At 41.3% G+C, this 23,529-nt stretch overlaps 1 protein-coding gene across 2 annotated transcripts in view; it reads left to right on the forward strand.

The window, feature by feature from the left end:
* ATP8A2 (ATPase phospholipid transporting 8A2) overlaps positions 1 to 23,529 on the forward strand; it is a 633,600-nt gene that overhangs the window by 103,750 nt on the left and 506,321 nt on the right. For both annotated transcript variants that reach the window (XM_054015410.1, XM_054015411.1), the window contains exons 3-5: positions 18,431 to 18,530; positions 19,504 to 19,602; positions 22,937 to 22,982. In XM_054015410.1, coding sequence (XP_053871385.1) covers positions 18,431 to 18,530; positions 19,504 to 19,602; positions 22,937 to 22,982 — 245 coding nt within the window. The remainder of the gene's footprint in view (positions 1 to 18,430; positions 18,531 to 19,503; positions 19,603 to 22,936; positions 22,983 to 23,529) is intronic.

Raw genomic sequence — 23,529 nt, forward strand, 5'->3', positions numbered from 1 at the left:
TATGCACATTTATAATACATGCAATACATTACACATTAAATTGAACATGGGAAGGAAGAATAGAAAATACGAATAGATGCAACATGGTTAAATTAGAGTTTCAGGAGCAATGTAAGTGTTTGGAGTTTCCTGTCTTTTGAGTGTGAGATTTTTTTCAGTCCTTATTGTTGCATTGATATAACTTTGTATTTTCCTGTTTGCATTTAATTTCCTGGGAAGCTATGGGGAAGGAAGAGGTGTGGGATTAGAGGGTGTTAAGAAAAATGAAAAAATAAATCTGGAGCTTTTCAGCTTGGGAAATTTTCAAACTTTTCCTGCATTGCCTTGGTCTGGACCAGAACTGCAGTCTTGCACAGTTTAGGAGCTCTGCAGGAACAGAGTTTAACAACTACATTCTTAACCGTGGTATCCTTAACTTGTGTATGCGTACAGCTTTAGAAACTGCTCTAGTTAAAAAGTTCAGCGAGAAATCTTGTTTTAATGGTCATTTGAATTCACAACTTAAAAACACTTCAAACCATAAAAATACATAACTGATTTTCTTCTGGCCTAGCCTATTTTTCTCTTTACCTCTTAGATCTACAAAATGACAAGTTTGAAGTTCGTACCTATAGCCATTTTGAGTTACAGCATTAAAATTATTTTCAAAGCATATGGAAAAGTGTATCTTTTTGCATATTTGAATAATTCAGAAGTAGCAGAACTGATTTTACTCATTTTCTCCTTTTAAAAATAACCATTGGGAATGCATGGAATAGTTCACTCCAAAAGGGATTTATCTGAGAAAGTCAGAATCAGCTGAAAAATGGGGTTCAACATTAATGACATTAAGTGCTACTTACATCTACCATAATTATGTAAAATTGAAATATAATACCTTAATGATTGATATGAAAATATTATGCTATGTGATACAAGCAGAGCCTTCTCTTTTTTGTAAGTTTCCAGAATGTTTATTGCCCTGGATGATTGAATTTGTTTATGTAACCAATCTCTATGTGAGACAAAAAGAAGTGTCACAAAAAAGCCCAAAATGTCATCTTTGCTGCTTATGCAAAAAGAGTTACACGAGCTAGCTAACGACAAATGCTGTCTACATATGAATAAATATGAAACACCGACTGCCAAAAAGTTTGTTCTGTACAAAATAATTTGTAGACCTGAAGATATGTAATCCTGGAATGTGGAGCATTCCTGATATTCATTAGTGAGGCATTGTTGTAAAGGGGGCACCTTCAGAGCCTTCTCCGAGTGCTTTAATATCTCTTGCTGCCTTACGCTTGTAAGATGTAGTTAAATGTCATTTGAGAGATGCCTGCTGTGTCTCCCCACTCTAACAGTATTTATCTGACAGTAGCATAAGTTTGTGTTGGCTCTGCTCTCTGAGGACCTAATCTTTAGCCATTGAAGTTAAATGGGAGTTTTGGTTTTGAAATAAATGGCATGGGTTTGCGTGCTGCGGCCCCGATTAGATAGACATTTTAAACGTGAGTAGTCTCACTGCAGTCAATAACATTAAATAAATGTATAGGTGTTGCAAGATCAGGCCTAGATAATTAGGATCTGGCCAGGATTGCATTATGGAACAAAGGCTAATGTCCCTGATAAGCCTGATTTTTTTTTCCAAGTCCCAATTTCACCCACAACTACCCCAAAAAGAAGCCAATCTTTGAAATTGCACAGAGTTCCGTGTCCCATCAAGTGGCAGGATCCAGTATTATGTTTCTTTATTCCCCCATTGGACTCTCTTCTGCTTTTGTTGCCTGTGACAATGACCAGGGCTACCCTTGCACAAGAGTGTTTTTGGTTGTATACAGAGAAATGTTTAAAATTGACCTGCTAATTGAATCCAAGCACGAACTGGTGAGTGGGGTGAGAAATGTGAAGGGGATGTCCAGGTGGACATGGGGGGCAAGGAGGACTGGGACTAGGAGACTTGGTAGCTTGGAGCCTGGGAATGCAGGAATCTGGGGAGTAACAGGTACAGGAAGTGGGAGAGTGGCAGAATAGGAAGGGGATGTAGTGGGGAAATACATGAAACTGGGGAAGGTCTGGAGGATGTGTGTACACATCCTGGGCAGGGGGACAGGAGAACAGAGTGAGGCATGGAAAAGCAGAGGCTTTTATCTATGTTAAACTTAATTAAAGCAATTAGTTTTCAATATGGATAAAAGCTTCCTTTCCATTCTTCTCCACTACCCCAATACCCCACATAGGTATAACTCCCCTCCACCACCCACCTCCTGTGGACTTGCTGAAGTCTGGAGGCGGAGAAGCCTGCTCTGATGGGCCTCATAAGAATTGTCAGAGCAGAGCTTCCCTCGTAGGAAACTTAAATACCAACCCTATTTAAAATTATTCTACATGTTTTGTAAAACCCAAATGTTATGAAGGGAACAGTTAAGAGTTCCAGACTTTTCCCACTGCCCTGTAGTCCTTCATCCTTCTCTCACTCCACCTGATTTATGCTACTCACCTACCCTTAAATTTCCCATTGAAATCTGAAAAATGAACACACAATAAATTACTGATTTTATAAAATCCCATTTCTTATTCAAGGTTCTAGTTCCCAAATACTAGAATATTATCTACATGATATAACTACCAAAATACTGATTGCTAAATAATATTCAGAGTTAAATACCCAAACCTGTGAGGTTTGTGTATGCTGACACTTGATTATGACAGAATAGTCAACACACTTCATGATCTGTATCATGCTATGAGAATTTAGGGAAAACTGACATAACTTAGTGTGCTTTGGGACTGTATTATTTTTGAAATCTTTACTACACATATAATAAACAATATATTATTTATAAGCTATGTATAAAATCAGTAGTATACATTCAACAGCACATTTCTATTGAAGGACCAATGAAAGGGGACAAATGGTGCAAGTTGGGTGGGATAGTAGTAAGTGATGGAAATTAGCATATTGTAGCAGGGAACTAGCTGGATCCTTTATCTGTTCACTTCAAGACTTGCTTATGTTTGTTTTGTTTATTAAAGGTGTAAAATTTTTGTTGAAGTGTAGTGTTGTTTTTAGATGAATTCCATTGAAACACACCTTTAACCATAGCTCTCTATAATTTTTTTGTTGGTAACTAATGATATTTAGTTATAATTCCATGAAAATGGACAGCACCATGCTCTGGGCTTTTCTGGACTGTTGCTTCAGAATATTTGGGAGGGCACTCTGTAAAATGATCTTGTCCTATCGCTGAGCTACTTTAAAAAATGTGTGTTTAGCTCATTCTACAATTGAGATATCTTTGTTCTTGTGCATCCTTAGGACAAGGAGCCTAACTACATACTCCCTACAGAAGAAAACCCCTATTGATTTCAGTGGGAATTTTTCTTGCATGAGGAGTATGGGATTAGGCCAGGGGTGGGCAAACTTTTTGGCCCGAGGGCCAAATCTGGGTATGGAAATTGTATGGCAGGCCATGAATGCTCATGAAATTGGGGGCTGCGGTGCAGGACGAGGTGAGGGTACCAGCTGAGGGTGCGGGCTCTGGGGTGGGGCTGGGGATGAGGGGTTGGGGGTGCAGGAGGGTGCTCCAGTCTGGGACCAAGAGGTTCGGAGGGCAGGAGGAGGATCAGGGCTGGGGCAGGGGTTCGAACACGGGAGGCGGTTGGGGTGCAGGCTCTGGGTGGTGCATACTTCAAGCAGCTCCCAGAAGCAGAGGCATGTCCACCCTCCGGCTCCTAGGTGGAGGTGCAGCCAGGCAGCTCTGCACGCTGCCCCGTCTGCAGGCACTGCCCCTGCAGCTCCCATTGGCCGTGGCTCCCAGCCAATGGGAGCTGCAGGGGTGGTGCTTGGGGCTGTGGCAGCCTGTGGAGCGGAGCCCCCTGACTGCCCCTACACATAGGAGCCGGCGAGGGGACATGCTGCTGCTTCCGGGAGCCGTGCAGAGCCATGGCACGCACGGACCAGGGCAAGCCCCCAACCCCGCTCCCCGGCTGGAGTGCCAGAGCCGGGCAAGTCCCGGAACACCCCACTCTCCCGGTGGGGACTCAAGGGCTGGATTAAAATGTCTGAAGGGCCAGATGCAGCCCCTGGGCCGTAGTTTGCCCACCCCTGAATTAGGTTCATAGGGCCAAGCCCTGAAAATCACAACACAGAGTCATCATAGTACAAGATATTGCAAAAGGCAATTCTCCCTATGATCAAATCATTCCTATCAGGCTCTCCACTGTCTCTTCTTCTAACACCTTGTCAGTTATAAGTTCATTACCTGATATAAATAACTCCACTGAGTTCAGTAGGTTAACACCGGGAATGAAACTCGGGATGGTTGGGCCACAAAGAGAAATGCAGGAGCGGTGTCCAGAGCAGAGAGAGAGGTTCTCAAATGAGGGGTCAACCGTTGTAAGGAAACGGGGTAGTAGAGGTTCCTGTTCAGAAGTAGTGCTGTTTAGGGGAAATGATTGTGAAGAATGTGCTGGTTCTAAGCAGCTGATATAAATGGGGAAGCTGAAATAAAGTGTAACCCACACACCTCCTGGGTATGGTGCTCTGTCCCATCTAGTGACACCAAGACCACTTAGGGAGAGACAGAGACTAATGAGTTTGCTCTACAGCCTTAGTTAAAGGCCATGTGACCTTTAGTTCATGCAATAGATGCTCATGCATTTAGCTATGGCTGTAGAGCAAACTCATAAATCTCTTTCTAAGTGGTCTCGGTGCCACTAGATGGGACAGAACATCACACGCAGGAGGTGTGTGGGTTACAAAAGTATCCCAGGACCCCAGATAATGCCAGAGCTGCCAAGCCACAATTTTCTCAACGTTTCTTGGAAGAGGAAGGTTCCCTGAATCTTGCTGATACTTTCTCCACAACATTTTGAAAATCTGACTGTTCCTGTCTGTTCCAATTGTAAAAAAGCTTGTCTGGCATGCACAACAACAACAACAACAAAAATTGTCTAAGCCCTCGTTGCTCATCTTGGTTACTGTAGCCTCCTAATCCAGCCCACATTCCTCTCCTTTCCCTACCACTAGTCTCTCCAAATTGTGGCCACTAAATTTGTCCTCATCCCCAAAATACCAACTAGCAACTGACTGACTTGATGTGAATGCAGACGTTTCAAACAAAGATTGGTTTCTGGAGTGCTTCTTACTTCAATGCCTTCTTCATTGCTACCTTGGCCAATCTCTATATCAAATGCAAAATAACATGACAGGTATAAAGAAAATGCAAAATAAGCATTGCCCCAAATAATGATTTGGGCAATGCACGTAAATGGCCTTAAAATGAAACCTTTCATGCTTAGGTTTGTGTTCCATTTAAGGATAAAACAGTAATACTAAGTACTCTCCTAACTATAAATTCTATTTGATTGATTTTCCCCCCACCCAAGTTGCTTTGTATGCTCTTTAAAGCTCTTACTGTATATATAGTGGAGGCATCATTTAGTAAAGTACATTTCAAATATGGAGCCAGCATTTTAGATTCATTACTTTTGCTACTTTATCATTCCTTGCTACCATCAGTAAAATAGGAACTCGTTTTTCTAGTGATTCCGCAACCTCCGCTTTTCTCCTCCCTTAAAAAATAGCTTGAATTCTAAAGCAGCGAATAGGAGTAGTGAGCTCAAGGGATTGGTAATAGGCAAGGCTGAGGCTTTGCCACGGAGTTTTCCTCCGTAGTTACAAGGGGTGAAATGGGAAGGGATGAGGGGCTGCTGTTTCTGGCATGGCCTCATTGTTCTCTTTGGCACAGGGATGTATGAGAGCCCGATGTGACTTGCCTTGTTTGCAAATCAGGGAGGCAGTGCAGGTCAGTGGATAGAGTACTTGATGGGGGCTCAGCAGACCTGCATTCTATTCCCAACTCTGCCATGGAGCTGTTGTATGATGTTGGGCAAGTCACTTCACCTCTCTGTGCCTCTTTCCCCTCCCATCCTATGCCTATATTGCCTGTTTAGACTGTAAGTTCTTTGGAGGAGGAGCTCTTTCTTACTGTGTGTTTGTACAGCATCTAGCACAGCCAGGACCTGATCTGTTAGGCCTGTAGAAGCAACTACCATAATTCAGATGATAACCATATTGTCAGACAAGGCATTAGGGGAATAGCATGGAGCAGAGGTAGCCATCTGTGACGCAATTTGAAAAAACAAAACAATCATAGATTTTGTGCCTGCCAAGACTGTGCCTTAGGCCTGCTAATGGAATACAAAGCTTCCCATCTCTGGGTCACTTGTTTATACCCAGCCCTAATTAGTAGCTACTTAATATCATTATCTCATGACTAGCTGTAGGTCTGTGTGAATGTGTTGACAGGCTCAGTCCAATTCCAAATTTCAGCAAAGAGGCTAATGATTAAATGAGCATGGAGACTGAATTATCCTCTCAGCCTTAGAAGCTGTCTCTCCAGTTCTACACAGGCGTATTGGTTGAGCAGAGTGGGGAAGTCTGTTCTACATAGTCTTCAGTGAATAAAGAACTTGTACCAAGTTCTCCTTTCAGAATAGAACCCCTAACGAGAGAGGAAGCCCAGTATTAAGCATGTTGCCAGTGCTTCTGGTTGTGTACCATGGTGCAGGAGCTGCTGTTCTGACACTGGACTTTAGTAGGGTTACCATACGTCCGGTTTTTCAGCAATCAAACCCCCGTCTGGGGGGAATTGCCAAAAAGCCGAACATGTCCGGGAAAATGCCGGCTGGCACTTCCCCTCCCGCGGCGCTCTGCTCCTCCCCTGACTCTTCGGCTCTGTTTAAGAGCCGAGCTGCCCGAGCGCTATGGGCTTCAGGCAGCCCCCTTACCTCCGGACCCCAGCCGCCGGCCGGGCACTTCCCCTCCCGGGCTCCAGCTGCGCTGGGGAAGCGCCGGCCGGGGGCGCAGGGTCTGGGGGCTGCCCGGCAAACCGTGAAGCCGGTAGCGCTCGGGCAGCCCTTTTCGCATGGCTGGGAGTGGGAGGGAGGAGGGAGCGGAGTTGGGGCTGGGGGTGGGGAAATGGGCAGGGCCAGGGCCCGTGGAGGGTCCTCTTTTTTTATTTGTTAGATATGGTAACCCTAACTTTAGAAACAAAGGGGACTGAGCCTGGAGGCTACAAACTGGATCTTCTAATTTTACACTGGAGGGAGGCCAACATGAATCAAATCCGGATCTTCTGAATGACAGTGCTGAGACCTGCCACTGCTGCAGCACAGTACTGATTTAATTTACGGGCACAAAGTATTATATTTAAAATATACAAATAGTATGTTCAGATACAAGAATGGATCCTGAAATATCGAATAGACAGCAGTGGGGTGAATGTGACAAGAGGTCGATATGTGACTGCTAATCAGCACTGGGTAGGTATGAACACAAGTGTCCCAGTATAGCTCTTATTTAATTTTCTCTCACTGAAGACTGTAGGAGACAAATTTAAAGAACATTCAGGTCCAGAATTTCCAAATAGCCCATATTTTAAATGAAAATCTTCTAACCAGTGAGGAAGAAAGATGGATCCCAGATGTCCCTGCCATTGTAAATATGATTGTTTAGTTTTTAAAAAACAAACCCTCTTTACCTCCAGATCCACCTGCCTGAAATGTGAGGAGCAATCTCCATGCACTTATTTTGTTGTTGGGAACTTTCCTGGCCATTTGCAGGATAATTCAGTGCAGCCAAGTTTTGCAATACCATAGCACAGGATGTTTATTTTGTGGGGAGGGAAGAGGTAGTGGGAAATACTGGAATAGAAATTTGTTTAATTATACAAAAAATATACTGAGGTTGGAAAATGAAGAATCATTCTTGCGTGGAAAAAAAAAGGTTACAATGTTTGCTAGTATCTATATGAATATTATCACAATGATGACTCATCATTAGTGCTTAAGAGTAGCATGGTAATGAGTGGAACTAAATGAATGAAAGTAATTTGTTGAAATTATATAGGAGTTGCTTTTAGAAAATCTTAGTGCATTGTTGTGGAGACAATGGGCCATACTCTGTTTTCAGCTGCACTGAAGTATATCCAAAGTAATTCCAGTGGAATAGCTCAGAGCATAATTGGTCCTAAATTATGTAGCAGATGTTGAGGCAGATCTCTTCCAGTGGAATATTTGAACACCTACCTGTTTAAATGCTGTTGACCACTGATCCACACAGTAATTTATCTTGTACAGGCACTGACTTACTGCTAGTATTTTTTTAAACGGTCTTTGATTTTTCCCTGTTGAACTGCAACTCTTAAATTCCGCTCTGACTTACATGTCAGGGCACTTCATTGAAGATAATGGAATTGCACAGGTTGAAGTCAGGGTAGAGCTTAGCCCTTGCAAATGTGAATCTGTATTATTTAAACAGCGTGTTTATGGCAAAACCTCAACCACAAAATTCCTGTCTACTTTCTTGTGCTTTACTGACATAATTTCAACAGGTTTCCCCAGCAGCTACTTAAAAACCTTGAGATTCAGAAAACATCAGGATGGGTGGGGGAGAAAAATGAATTTTGGTGTTCTCTCATAACATCATGGGCCCAGGGTAAATCTGAACTAATGCCATTTGATGAAATTACCCCAGAATATGGCTCTCTGGCCCTGACAGAGCAGTATCTAGGGAAATGGGTCATGTGGATACTCAGCATTCCTCATTTTCACTGTATGAGGGTTTACTGGTCAAAAAGTAGTATTAAATAACGTAATGGTTGCCCCTTAGTGTCACCAAATTGGTGACACTGGGATTCTGCCAGTCTTACTCACCCAAGTAGTCCCATTGAAGTCAAGGATTTGCCACTTACAAAGGGAAGACATAACTCTGCACTGATTTTTTTTCTAAACTTTTCCCAGATACCAAAAATTAATAGTATTGGGTGAGAAAATCCTATATAGCATGGGTAAGAGTGGCAGAACTGAGTCCTAAATGCCATGAACTTGGATTTAAAGACATTAAATCCTGAATGCCAAGCCCAAATAGCTGCACAGGGGAAAGAGGAAGAATCTTCCCTCCTCCTCCTCCTCTGTTTGGGGGAGACCTGCCTATATTACAGCTTCCGTCCTGAGGGTTGCCGTTCAGGGAGTTACCACTGAGCTGGGTCCCACTCTATACAGGCAGTATGCAACCCCTTAAATGAGAACCCTCCCCTCTGAAATCCAACATACTTCCTTATTCCTCATAACCCCATGGTTCCTACTTCCAGAGAGACCTCCATGGCTGCAGGGGTAGGAGGTTGGATTTGCCCCTCTGTGCATAGAACCATTCTGCTGTCAGCTTAGATACACATCATATGGTATTGGGGGAAATAAGATGCTTAACCAGTGGGATTTGGAATGTGGAAAGTTCGTTCGGGAGAAGCTTTATGGCATGATCTTTGTACGAGGCATAGTACTGTACAATAATTGGAAAAAGACTACTGTATTTCAAGCCTGCTGGAGCTCAGAAACAGTGGGGCAGCGGAATATATTTCAGGGTTGTGGTGGTGGTTACCTTGTGCATATTTCAGAGTTTTAATGCAGTTTTTTATGTGATGATATTGTTGTTCAATGATTTAATCCTAATGAATTGACTAGCTAGGCTAGTCTGCTGGTGTGTGACACTACTGCCTATCATGCTGACCAGTATTGTCCCATTGCTTCCTTGTACTCCCCCTTCAGCTTGTCTGTATCCATCTGTGGTCTCGTGTCTTATGCTTAGATTGTGAGTCTGTGGGACCAGGGATTGTCTTTTGGTTTTGTGTTTGTACAATGGGCCCCTAGATGCTACGATTAATACAAGCCATTAATAATATGACAGTAAAACTTTGCTTTTCCTTTTTAGTTATGCCTCTTCACCTAGAGTTCATGTGTTATGAAAGTGTGTATGTGAGATGCTTTGTATTATTTGAGCACAAAGAAACATGGAATTCAAGATGATTTTGTACCAGCATTCTCTGAAGATCCTGAGGCATATTTAGAAAACAGTCATTTGTCAATGCATACATATTGTGGCAAAGTACCTTCTTCTCAGTAGGCTCAGTCGTTTTTAGCCTTGGAGACACAGGCTTGGGCAAGGCAAATCCTTATAGGTAGCACAGGGTCCAGTTAGTCCTTTCCTTAGTCAGTCCCTTGTGCTTGTTTTCCTTCCCTTCTGGGGAGGGAGTGCAGCCTTCCTGGAAGGGTTCAGTGTCTTGCTGCACCTAGTCTACTGGCAGCTTCCCTGCTTCTCTCACACACCTTCCTTCCATGCAGGGGAGGGTTTAAAAAGGTCTCAAGCAGTTGGAGTCAGCTGAACCTAATTAATTCCCTGGTAACCCCTTTTCCAGCTGAACCTTATTTTCCCGTGGTTCTCTCTCCTCAGTGGATAGGGAGAGGCCTTTTAACCCCCGGGACTAATTACTACACCCCCCCGGTAGCTGTTTGTCCTGGGTTTATCACAATATACAATAGAACATCAAAGATACAGACACCAGAATTACGGATTGGCGGGTCAACCAGACACCATGTGAAACCGGAAATAACCAATCAGACCATAAACAAACCAATAAACAAACAAACAAATAATGTACTGTGCCTGTATTCCTCACTTTACCCATGAAAGCTTATGCCCAAATAAATCTGTTAGTCTTCAAGGTGCCACCGGACTCCTCGTTGTTTTTGTGGATACAGACTAACACTGCTAGCGCCTGATACTTGTACCTGAATTATATCTTAAAGGGAGGGACATCGGGGCTGCCTGTCCCCACCTCTCCACCATTGCGCATTGGGCAGCCACTTACAACAAGACGCTGGGGCTGCCAGCGCGCTCTCTCTCTCTCACACACATCCACACACCCCACCTGCCCGGAGGGGGATTAGCTTGCAAACTCATGTCGGGCACTCAGTAAAGAGCCCAACTGCTCTTCAAACCTGGCATGGAGTATTAGCTACTGGATCTGGAGCCTGAACTGTGCTTTATTCAGAGTTACGAACATTTCAGAGTTACGGACAACCTCCATTCCTGCGGTGTCTGTAAATCTGAGGTTCTACTGTACTTATAAATAAAACAGTACTTGGGGTTGGGGAATCTCTTTGTTACAGAAGTGACTGCAATGGTCTAAAATGTTAACTTGGTTAAACAATTAATTTTTCCCCACTGTTTTAAAGTATGTGAAAACCATAGAGAGATCTGTGTGTTTAATTACAGTCTGCATTACAAGAGTATCGTGCTACACTTGGGACTATAGAAATGTGAATGAAAACTAGATGAGAATCCTTTCAAGTAATCACAGTTGATGGCAACTAAAGTAACATTAACTTAGGGGGAAATAATTTATTGAAAATTCCACATCGTCAGGGATGTCTTCATTATATTGAAAGCATGAATATATTAAAATAATCTAAATACTGTTAATTGTCATGATTCATTAAATACAATGACATTTTGTGATCGCTTGTGATTGTGTTGAAGTGTCACATTTAGTACACAATGTGTGGTTTCCCCCTGACTCTCTGTATGCAGTATAACATCTAAATGCTGGGTATGACTGTAAAGAATGTTCTCTTCTCTAGAGAGAGGGTGAGGTAGGCTACACACCCCGACACCAAGAAGCTCTGGTTACACAAAGTAAACAAACAAAGTAAGTTAAATGGAGCTGTAAAAATGAAATGACAAATTAATTACACCATATCAGTGTTAATAATTGTGTACAGGCCACAATTTTAAAATTAACTTTTTATTTAACTTTGTTCTAATTTTATGTGCCTCACTAAAGATCTGATCCTGCTGCCATTGTAGTGAATGGCAGATCTTCATCAGTGGGATAGAATCGGCTCCAAGCACCAAAATATGCTGGTACCTCTCATAATTTTGTTATTCATACTTAGATACAGCAAAATCCCATTAACAGTTGGGAAAAAAGACAGTTAAAGTAGAAGGATAACAGATTGCTAATCATGCTTAAGTTTTCTCACATGTGAAGTCCCATTTACTCTGTAAGTCAAGTTAACATGTTCATAAGCATTTGCAGAATCGGGTATGTAATGAGACTTATATTTTATTAGTTAATCATTATGCATGGCAATTAATTAAATGGAAAAAGCAGACTTTTTTGTGAATACCTGTTTTAATATGGCGACATAGACTAGTGAATCAAAGGCACATGGTAGGTGTAATGTGTTTGGATTTTAAAAGAACATTTGATTGTGTATGTCTCAGTCTTACTCTGAACCTTGTTGTTAGTTTGGATATCAGTGCTGTCGTGCAGTGAAATTGGCCAAAAGACTTCTTGGGGAGGATTGGAAATGCTCACTTGGTGCATCCCACAGAGAAGGCTGGGCTTACTGTCATGGTACAGTCTGCACCTTCCTTATGTGTGTGGGGGAGCTCGGGTGTGGTGGTATCTTGGGTCCTGTGATGTGGATACTAAGGCAGGAGATTGGAGAAAACAATCTAACCCCTCTAGATTAAGAGTGCTATAGAGGCTGGTTCCCTGGGAAAACAGCTAGTTAAAAACAGGGGCGGCTCCAGGCAACAGCGCACCAAGTGCGTGCCTGGGGCGGCAAGCCGCAGGGGGCGGCCTGCCGGTTGCCGTGAGGGCGGCAGTCAGGCTGCCTTCGGTGGCATACCTGCGGGAGGTCCGCCGGTTTCGGCGGCAATTTGGCGACGGGTATGCTGAAGGCGCGGGACCGGCAGACCTCCCGCAGGCATGCCGTCGAAGGCTGTCTGACTGCTCTGCTTGGGGCAGCAAAATACATAGAGCTGCCCCTGGTTAAAAATAATCTGTTTGTCCCAGATACTCTGTTGGCTCTTGTACAGATTATAGTCTCAGTCTTCAGGGGGCCAGGGGATGGCAGCTGCATTATGAGTACTGCATTACTAGTACAGCTGTGGGCAGACTGTCCCAAAGAATGATACTAGCATCTCTGGAAAGAGCTGAAATTGTGTCATGGTGAAAGCTGCTGGTATGGAAGAGAACACACACACACACACACATTTTGTGGGGCAGAAGGGAGTAATTTTAAATTGTTGGATGCCAAGTAATTTTATGGTAAAAATTACTAGAAATATTTAGTCCAGAGAAACAAGAAATGGCTGGCCAGCTCTTACTACTTGTTTCTCTTGCTGCCAAATCAGGGAAAACCAAAGTAAAAAGATGGAATTATTGATACAGGCTATTCATTAGACTATTTCAGGTGATGTGACTCCCACTATGTTAGTAACAGGGGTTCTTTTACATACCTTCAGGGATGCCAGGATTAAAACCAAGCAAAGTAATCATAGTTATTAACCAGGGCTATTTTATTATTAAAGAAAGGAAAAGAAAACATTAAACAAAAAACCACAAATGACACAAACAAGTGAAAAAAGAACAGGAGTACTTGTGGCACCTTAGAGACTAACAAATTTATTAGAGCATAAGCTTTCGTGGGCTACAGCCCACTTCTTCGGATGCATATAGAATGAAACATATATTGAGGAGATATATATACACACATACAGAGAGCATGAACAGGTGGGAGTTGTCTTACCAACTCTGAGAGGCCAATTAAGTAAGAGAAAAAAAACTTTTGAAGTGATAATCAAGCTAGCCCAGTACAGACAGTTTGATAAGTGTGAGAAAGATTCAATGTTTGTAATGGCTCAGCCATTCCCAGTCCTTATTCAAACCGGAGTTGATTGTATCTAGTTTGTATATCGATTCAAGCTGGTGTCTCTCCCTGCTCAGGGCTTTGGGGTCAACCCGCGAGTGGCCTGTGCAGCTCTGGTCTCCAAGTCCCGGCCTGATGGGGATTCCCTGATCCTTTGTTCCCACCTTCGGGACAGGAAGAAAACACCACACAGCTGATCTAGAAACCCCCCTCCGATCTGGCTGGGGGGGAGTCTCTCCAGTACCAGCCGCGTTTCGGCTCCGTTCCCCCCCCGGCCCTGCGAACATTTCCCCAGGCAGTGATATACTGCCTCGGCGTCTCTCCGGCGCCCCCACTCACCGCCCGGCCGGCCGGGGCGAGCCCTTCCTGGGTCCGCTGGCTGCAGACTGGGACTCGCCCCTCACGGCGCTGCGAGCCAGGCTCGGAACCCAGGCGTCCGGAGCGCTGCTGCCGGCCGGGCGGTGAGTGGGGGTGCCGGAGAGACGCCAAGGCAGTATATCGCTGCCTGGGGAAATGTTCGCAGGGCCGGGGGGGGAACGGAGCCGAAACGCGGCTGGTACTGGAGAGACTCCCCCCCAGCCAGATCGGAGGGGGGTTTCTAGATCAGCTGTGTGGTGTTTTCTTCCTGTCCCGAAGGTGGGAACAAAGGATCAGGGAATCCCCATCAGGCCGGGACTTGGAGACCAGAGCTGCACAGGCCACTCGCGGGTTGACCCCAAAGCCCTGAGCAGGGAGAGACACCAGCCTGAATCGATATACAAACTAGATACAATCAACTCCGGTTTGAATAAGGACTGGGAATGGCTGAGCCATTACAAACATTGACTCTATCTCCCCTTGTAAGTATGCTCACACTTCTTATCAAACTGTCTGTACTGGGCTAGCTTGATTATCACTTCAAAAGTTTTTTTCTCTTACTTAATTGGCCTCTCAGAGTTGGTAAGACAACTCCCACCTGTTCATGCTCTCTGTATGTGTGTATATATATCTCCTCAATATATGTTTCACTCTGTATGCATCCGAAGAAGTGGGCTGTAGTCCATGAAAGCTTATGCTCTAATAAATTTGTTAGTCTCTAAGGTGCCACAAGTACTCCTGTTCTTTTTGCGGATACAGACTAACACGGCTGCTACTCTGAAACAAACAAGTGATTAACTGGTTACTTTAGTTACAATCTCTTCTGTATGCTTCCCTGCGGAGAGCTTTTAGGAGAGATTAAGCCTTTGCCAGTGGACTGCGTCTGAAGGGTGTTCTTCATTTGGTAAGTTAAGACCAAAGTTCACTGTTTTCCAAATTTATTGTGAGCCCATCTTAGTATCTCATAGATATTTAAACTGTTTATAATTGGACAAAAGAATTTAAGAGCAGGTGGGGCCTGTTTGGTATATCATTGATAACCTAAACAGTTGATCATTGGGCAAAGTACAGTAAGTAATATTAACTAAGTCCTGTGAAATCAAAGAAAATATTTAAACCAGTTACTTAAAAGGAGCCATTTAAGGAACAGTTTTGAGATGGGACAATTATGAATATTAAGAAACTTACATACAATTAAATCCCACTATTTTTTTGTTTACCAATGTTTAGCCCCTGTTACCTCTTCAAGAGTATTTGGTCTAACCATTTGCTGATTAACAGGAGAAACTGTTAATATTTTTAAGTTACAAAAGCATTTCCTTATCCCAATAAATATTCAGAAGAGTTTTAATTTAATCAGTTGGCAGTGTCTTAGTTAACTTCCTCTCACCAATACGTGTTGAAGTCCTGGGGAGGCTTTCCTTGGGTTGCTTTCCTTTTGAGGCTTCTCTGTTTTTCTTATCTGACTGTGGCAGCTTGCTTGTAGAGATGGACAGGATGAGTTGTGGAGTGCTTGCTGTTTAAGCAAGGTAGCAGAGATGTGTGTGTGTGTGAAGGGTGCTCCATTTGGAGTTTTATACCCTTCTTCTTTCTATTTTCATGAAGATTTAGGAAAACATACCTCTTTCAGGCTTGTGTAGATTCCAAGTTGGTTGCTATCATCCTTTCACTGGGCTCAGTACGGTTATGGGTTTTCTGTAGGAGCTTCTTCATTAAATGAATATGCTGCACTTTCTAACTGCCTGTGTTCTTGTGTTGGGAAAATTCCAGATAACCTTTTAAAGTTAGAGTTTAACATTTTATTTTTATTCAATCCATTGTCTGACATAGTCTTTAAGTTTATTTAGAGTTCAACAGGAAATGAATTTTTTTAAAGAAAAAAGTCCAAACAATCCTGTTCTTTTTACAAATCTTTTTAGTTTTTAAAATAGTAGTTTAAAATTAAATAATTCTTAGAACTTCTTTAGTTTAAGAATCCATCATTCTTGATAGAGGGATAGCTCAGTGGTTTGAGCATTGGCCTGCTAAACCCAGGGTTGTGAGTTTAATCCTTGAGGGTGCCAGTTAGGGATCTGGGGCAAAATCAGTACTTGGTCCTGCTAGTGAAGGCAGGGGGCTGGACTTGATGACCTATCAAGGTCCCTTCCAGTTCTAGGAGATGGGATATCTCCATTTAAAAAAAAAAAACCTCCTCCTTGAGTAATTATTTAAGTTTTTTGTTGTTTAAGTTTATGATTTTTCTTGTCATCTTGAGTTGAGTGAGGGAGCTATTTAAGCATGCCAATTTAATTAATCCTACACTAATATAAATATTCTATACTTAAATAGCTTTTTACATCAATAATTAGTTTAGCAAGATCATTAGAGTCTGTTAGTACATGAGCACTTTACTATTTACATAGCAATGATATTAGGAAATTAATTTAGTGCTTTGCATTTAGTTAAAATACTTGCAAATATGCCATTCAAAATGATTTGCCGTTTCACAACTGAAGAAATAAACAAAGGTTTAAAACATTTCCAACTACACATGTTTTTCCTAGATGCTTTTGAATGAAGTTTTTAGAGTAATTATAAAATTCAACAAGGATATTTCTAGAATTATTTGTGTGGGTTTACTCTGAAATTTTTCTTGGGAGGGTGAAAAAGCCCACTTTACACCTAGATTTATTCTTTGATAACGTAATCCTACATTCCTTTTCACAAATCAGGTCTTTTCCTAAAAGGTGAATGTTTTTTGTATGATGTGTTTTCTTGAGACAAGGATTACATTTGTACCAAACTGGTATTTTATACAAAGGGAGGTGTTCTGGTCTGTTTGTCTCTGTGGTGACAGAAAGCAGAAGCCCTTGGAATTCCTCTCCTTAGCTTGAATGTTTTCTCCAGTTGAATAAACAAAAACATATATATGTGAGGTACTTTTCTCCAAGTACCATATATATGAGAGTAATGATAAATATATACTAATCTTCAGTAAAGGCACAGGGAAGCTTAATTGCATAATATTAAAATAGTGTATTAATATAATTTTTGCATTAATATTGAGGTCTCTACCTCAATTTATTACTTAAAAACAAAGAGCTGAATTCTCCCCTGCATCCGGGGTCTTCTTGTTGTGAGGGGAAGGAGGTGGCCATTAGGGAGCCAGATACAGCTAGCTCCCTCATTCAGCACCAATCTGGCCCTGACATTCCTTAGAGTAGCCCAGGTGCTACTCTAGCTTATGCCACTAGATATCTTCTTCCAGTGGAGTGTAGTAGAGCTCTGCTAAGGTAGAGTGAAGGGGTGGCTGGTATGGGAGCCAGCTCTACCTATTTCATTAGCTTTATGCCAACAGAGAAATCGCTTCTCAAAGGATAAATCTTCACTGGCCACTTATGGGCAGAACACAACCAGCCTCCACTGCCCGAGCAGCACAAAGTGAAAGCATCATACTGCAGGATCTGGCCCAACATATTTCCATTCCAGTTCTCTATACATTGTAGAGGTTCATGAACCTAGGAATTCTATTTGGTACTCATGTTTATGCTTGCACTGGTCACCTATCAGCCAGGTTTGTGTTGTCACGGGGACATGGCTCATTACAAAACTGAACAATATAATGTCTTGAGCTTTATAGACTTTTCTCCTGAAATTGACCATGTTTTCATTTGTATCACAACATCTATTGTTACTTGTGCTGTCCATTATACAGCTAGTAGAGAAAACGACACAAATTATCTGAGAAATGAGTTTTCTTCCTAATCTGTCTGTACGGCTAGATGTATATCACCTTTTGCATTACTCTTCCTGTGGTGCAATTACCTCAAGATATCACTACACAGAATGATCAGCAAGGCTAATTCTGAAATTATCTTTTTTTTTTTTTTTTTTTGGTAGCTTAGTGCTCACAACGAGGGCTTTGAGTTCAGTATACTAGGTCAGTTCTGAGCCAAGAAGTGACTCAGATTACGAAATAAAAGGCAGATTGTAAATTGTGTGACCCATTTCCATAATTACAATAGCTGTTAATTCTTTAAAGTGTGGCTGTACTTGGAAAAATCACACTGTAAAAAATGGCATTGTGGAGTTTCCAGCCTATAGCCTGGTTATAACAGTTCTAGGCTATAACAATAACAAATGTAGTATTAATTGGACTTAAGCATGTGCTTAAGTGGTTTTCTGAACTGGGTTCCTAATGAAGTACAAATGTAAGTGTTAGAGAGAACTGCCCATAATATTGGAGTTTGGACAGATATTTTAAATAGATAATTTTTGTCTTCTGACTGTATCATCAGATGATATTTGTTGTAATGATCAGAGATCCTGCCTTTCTGCGAGCCTTCAGGGTCCAATATGCGCTCCCTCAGAAGGGAGAAGTACAATATATTTCTATACATTATACATCTCCTTAATGTTTACCCACCACTTCCTATATTAACTTTGAACAATGAAGTCATTGCTAGCTCTTGAGGCACCATCATTTTTCTGCAGGTTTTTTTTGTTTTTTTTTTACAGTACTGTACTTTAACCAAGTTTTTTTTTTAATCTACAGTACAGCCAAGTACAGTGTGGTGACATTTCTACCTCGATTCCTCTATGAGCAGATTAGAAAAGCTGCCAATGCTTTCTTCCTCTTCATTGCCTTACTGCAGGTACGGTTTTATTGTTTTACCTTTGATTCAAAAGAAATTCAAATGTAATTACAAAGTAACTAAAAGAAAAACAAATCAAGTGTGTCTCAATAGATTAATTGATAAAGTAGTCACCATTATCACAATGTGAAGTACATAACTTTAAACAGGAAATTAAAGGGTAGTTGGAGATTTTGAAAGTTGTTTGCAAAGTAAATTCCAATTTAATAAGAAGTCTTGTTGCTAATTTCACCATAAATTACTTTTAAACTAACCAAAGAGCCTAAAAAAGCTTCCTTTTTTGCATACATGTGCTTGTAAAGCCAGGTTGTCTTAGTTACTATGGGCCAGATACTCATCTGGTGTAAATAAAGAAAATGCAGGTTTGCTGATTTACACCACCTGAATGAGTTCAACTGTCTAGGCCTGGGAGGGAGAGAGAAATGTATAAGTAAAAGAACTGTAGAAATTTGAAATTGGCCTATGATAGCTTTCCTTTGCGAAATAATGCTATGATTTAAAGGTCTGGTATCTCAGGGCCTTTCAGAGCTGTAAGCAAGTGCGTATAAACCATTGAGAAGCTGGGAATCTCCGCTTTCTACTGTTTATAAAGCTTCCCTTTCTGGTCCTGAATCTTAAATATCTCAGTGATACAGGACTTACTATGATCCATCCTGCACCTCTGACCAATACATTTTTAGGGGAAACTTGTACACTTGGGTGGGAGGGGAAGAAGGAAACATTTCTCTGACATGTTGTTTTTAATTGGTATGAAAATGGATCTGTTTGAATAGTCTCAAAGTTTATGATGTCAGAATAAGCCCCAGTATACGTGGGGTAGAGGGCAGAGTGCAGCTGAGACGATTAAGGTTCCATCCCTTATGGCTGCTGCTCTAGTTCCACTTCTCACTTGATACATTCATAAAATTCTAAACTTTACCTTATATAAATCATAGATTTGCTGCATAAAACTGTTTTATTTTGTCCTTTACAGCAAATTCCAGATGTCTCTCCAACAGGAAGATATACCACCTTGGTGCCATTGCTATTTATTCTAACCGTTGCTGGCATCAAAGAGATTATAGAAGACTATGTGAGTATAATTTATTTAATTTGGGAGACAGGTAGGCTTCCCACCAATGAAACACATACAGCTTTAGTAAATGCATCTTCAAGAGTGACGCAGTAACCGTTGTTGGATCAAATCCTGAGATCTTTGCTTAGTTGTTACTCAGCCCTTAGTCAGGTAAATAGTCCATTGACTTTAAGAGGAGTTTGCCTGAGACAGGACCTCAGGAGTCGGCTCATTATCATTATTTAATAGTACTTTATTAAACATATGTATGTCTCACTAGGTGTGCTGTCTGTTTTGAATAATTGAATGGATCTGGGCTGGTGTGTTAATGTGAAAGTGTATGTACAGTAGGAAATGCAGATGAACTTTGAACTGGGTTACAAAAACACAATATTAAAACAAATGGAGCTTCATCTGTTTATATCAGCGGAGAATCTGCCCCATAATAAAAATATTTGAATTTATTTTATAAAGAGAATTCCAAAGTTTAAAACATATTGAGAAAAGCAAATTTTGAAGAGGCTATACATATATTTTTAATTGGAAGCGTGAGAAATGTAAATATCTTTCAGTGCTTGCAAGAATAATCACACTCACTAAATCTCATCTCTTTTCACTTTTTAATAGGTGTAGCACAATAATTGCACATAAAGGGGCAAACTTTCAAATTGGCTTCCACAGAGAATGTGAATTTGCATACCCAAATTTTAGCTTGCAGTGTTTTGTTTTGCACACTTCAAAGCTCCATATTTCTTGCACAAGTAGAGCAATTAACTATTTAGTATCCCAGTTTGCACATTTGTATCCAGCAGGATCAGCGTGCAAAAAATCTTTGCCTAAAATTACATGTGTAAAAAGAACTAAGTGCAGTTCTGTTTGTGCTAATTTAGCTGCTGCTTTGTAAAATTTGGCCCAAAGGCTTCTCTGAGTAGAAACAAAATTGCTTATTTGTGGCCAAGAAATTGAATCTTTAATTACATATGGTAGCAAAAAAAGGGGGAAAAAAGCTGTTTCTCTGTTTTCTTTTCCTCTAAACTCAAGTGTAGTATGTTCTCTTTAAGTAGTCAAAAGTTAGATTTTGCCATCCTGAACAGTATCTTAGGTCTGGTCTCTAGAGCCTTTAATTCTGCCCTTTCTTTAAGAAAAGGAGAAAGTATAGTTGTACATTTTATTATCAAAGAGACTAAAATGCCCAATTTGTTTAGCAATAATGTCACTGGTGGATGAATATCAGAAGGAAGATATTGAGGGCCGTTGGCACATGACTGAGATGGATCGCTAGGGAACCTTCCAGTGTTTGGATAAACTTTGGTTACACATCCAAATTTTGGATTTTTCTCTGAACAGAACCTTTGAATCTTTTGAAGCTGGCCCCTCAGTGGAATTTAGATTCCACTTCAGGAAAACAGCATTTTGCTTAGCAATAAATCTCTGCCAAAAAGAAAGGAAAACTGAAAGCAACATCCCCTTTTCATCTGACAAATAAAAAGACATCCCTAATCAGAACTAACTTTCTTTTGTAGTAAGCCAGCATAATCTAATCCTTTGTCTTTGAAATGTAGGTAAATTCAGTAGCCAAGAGACTTTTCCTGACAAGCAGATTGGAAGACAATGTAAAGGATGATTGTCACCGGGGGACACTATTGCTCCCCAGCTCCAAGCGTGTACTGCCACGCCCAGTCTCTGTCAAGGAGGTTTATAATTCTATTATAACAAAGGTTACCAAACAAACAGAAGACCATCTTAAATCAATACCTGGCCCTCTGGCTTCTAAGCCACCCATCCCAGGGGTCTCTGGCACTCAAGTTCCTGGCAGTTTCCTCCTTCAACAGCTCTGCTCCCCTTTTGGGAATGCCTACACAACAAAGAAAAACCCATGGCTGGCCCATACGAGTGGACTCAGGCTTGCAGGGCTGTTTCATTGCTGTGTTGACTTCTGCGCGGTCGCAAGCCTGAACAATGGGACCCTCCCACCCCACAGGGTCCTAGAGCATGGGCCTGGGGATCTAGATAGCAATAAAACAACTCCACAGCCTGACTCCCACAAGCCTGAGTCGGCTAGCATGGGCCAGCTGAGGGTTTTTCTTTGCTGTGTAGATGGACCCGTTGAAGCCGCAGCCGCCGGGTTGCTTCCTTCAGCCCCTGGCCCCCTTGCTCCAGGGACCCACCACCGGAGTTAGCATGGTTTTGCTCAGCTGTCTCAGTCCTACCTTCCCTCAGTTGCCTACTAGCAGCCCTTTATAGGCCCAGGTGTAGCTCAAGTTTTCTTTAATGAACTGGATTGGGCTCATCTGCTCCAGTCCAAGGGGAGCTGGGCTCAGTCTATCCGCAGGGACCAGCTACCTTGTGACAATGACCCAGGGTGATAAAAAGAATTGAAGACCTAACAAAAGCTGTGCATCTCATTCTGGTCATTTAATAGGTGCTGTCACTGCACAGGCTGTATATTCTCACATCAGTCAAAACAATACCAACTATTTTAATTGACAAGCTGCTGACTCAAATTGAGGTCCTGCGGCTAAGTGAGCTAAGTTAGAAAAAGTTTCCATTCCAGATATATGGTAAACAAGGAAGGGATATGGAAAATATTAAAAATGGAAGTAGAGGATTTTCTCCCATCCTTTCTCAATGGTATTTCCTAGCATTCTCATCCACACTCCCTACCTAGAAAGGCACCCTCATTTGCTTTCTTAGTTAGGTATAAGTGTACTCAGCACCCTACGATTGTAAAGTAACTTAAGACAAAGCCTTTCAGACAAATTCTGACACTTGGCAAGTGTAGATGAAATATTAACAAATACAAGGGGGAAGAAAAATTCCTGCTCAGGTGAGCAGTCTGTTTTGTAAAATAAGTATTACCGGATTCCAGGAAAGTAGGGTTATTGTATTCAAAAGGTCTGTCTCCTGTCAGCTCTTGAATTAATTATGTCAGTTTTTTTACTGTATTTTAAGAAGCTTTGAATACATAATGCTAGCACAAATTACACATAGAATATGTGTAGGCAACACACATCATGTAGAATTATTCACTTGCTCTCATTGCATTTTTGGAGGCAGCTTTTACCTTGCCTTGTTATCTGTTGTTACTGAGCAAAGTATAAGTGGTACATTTTCAGCATAGTGAATACCACCTCCTAATTTAGATGCAAAAAGTCGATATCGGTCTTTTGTAATTCTAAGCAAAAAGGTGCATAAAACAGCATAGACAATCTAATTTAATTGACAAAAGAGAGATCTCTGCCTTGTTCTTTGCTCCTCCAGTTTTTGCGTTGTTCATTCAGCACATGGGTTACTAATGTGGAATCTTCCTGAGTGTAATTAAATGTTTTTTATTTTTTTTGTTTCATGACAGAAACGACATAAGGCAGACAGTACAGTAAACAAAAAGAAAACAATAGGTAAGATCCTAATGTAGTTTCATTTTTTTAAACTAAATATTATGCAGTAGGAATGGCCAGATGCAAATGTATTGTGAAGATGAATAATTATTTTAAAACTAATCATGTATTATCTTCTGATTCTATAAATTCTAAAGAACTAGAGGAAGATGTACATGCATGACTGTTTGAATGCCAGGTGCTGATAATTAGTCATTTGAAATTTTTTGTCTCATTATGAATGATGATATGAAGAACTTGGTGGGATAAGGGGTCTGTTGTCCTGGGATATAGAGACCTCTGCTTCTCTTGAACCCTAGGACACCAGTCTTACTGAATAACTGCGTGGAGGCATTGCTCTTTGTTAATGCAAGTCTTACTGTTGCTATATCAGTTCATCCATAACTTCTTTAAAAAATGAAAAAAATATGATTAGTACTTTGGCTGCACTTAGAATCTTTCAAATGGAAGAAATGCTTTAAGTGAAATCACTGTGTTTTTAGGTATAGTTTCATCACTCTAAAAAAAAAAAAATAGCTTAGCCTCCAGAAAAACACTTTGGAGAGCA

This window comes from Malaclemys terrapin, chromosome 1 (assembly GCF_027887155.1).
Source record: "Malaclemys terrapin pileata isolate rMalTer1 chromosome 1, rMalTer1.hap1, whole genome shotgun sequence".
In the NCBI taxonomy this organism is placed as follows: domain Eukaryota; kingdom Metazoa; phylum Chordata; order Testudines; family Emydidae; genus Malaclemys; species Malaclemys terrapin.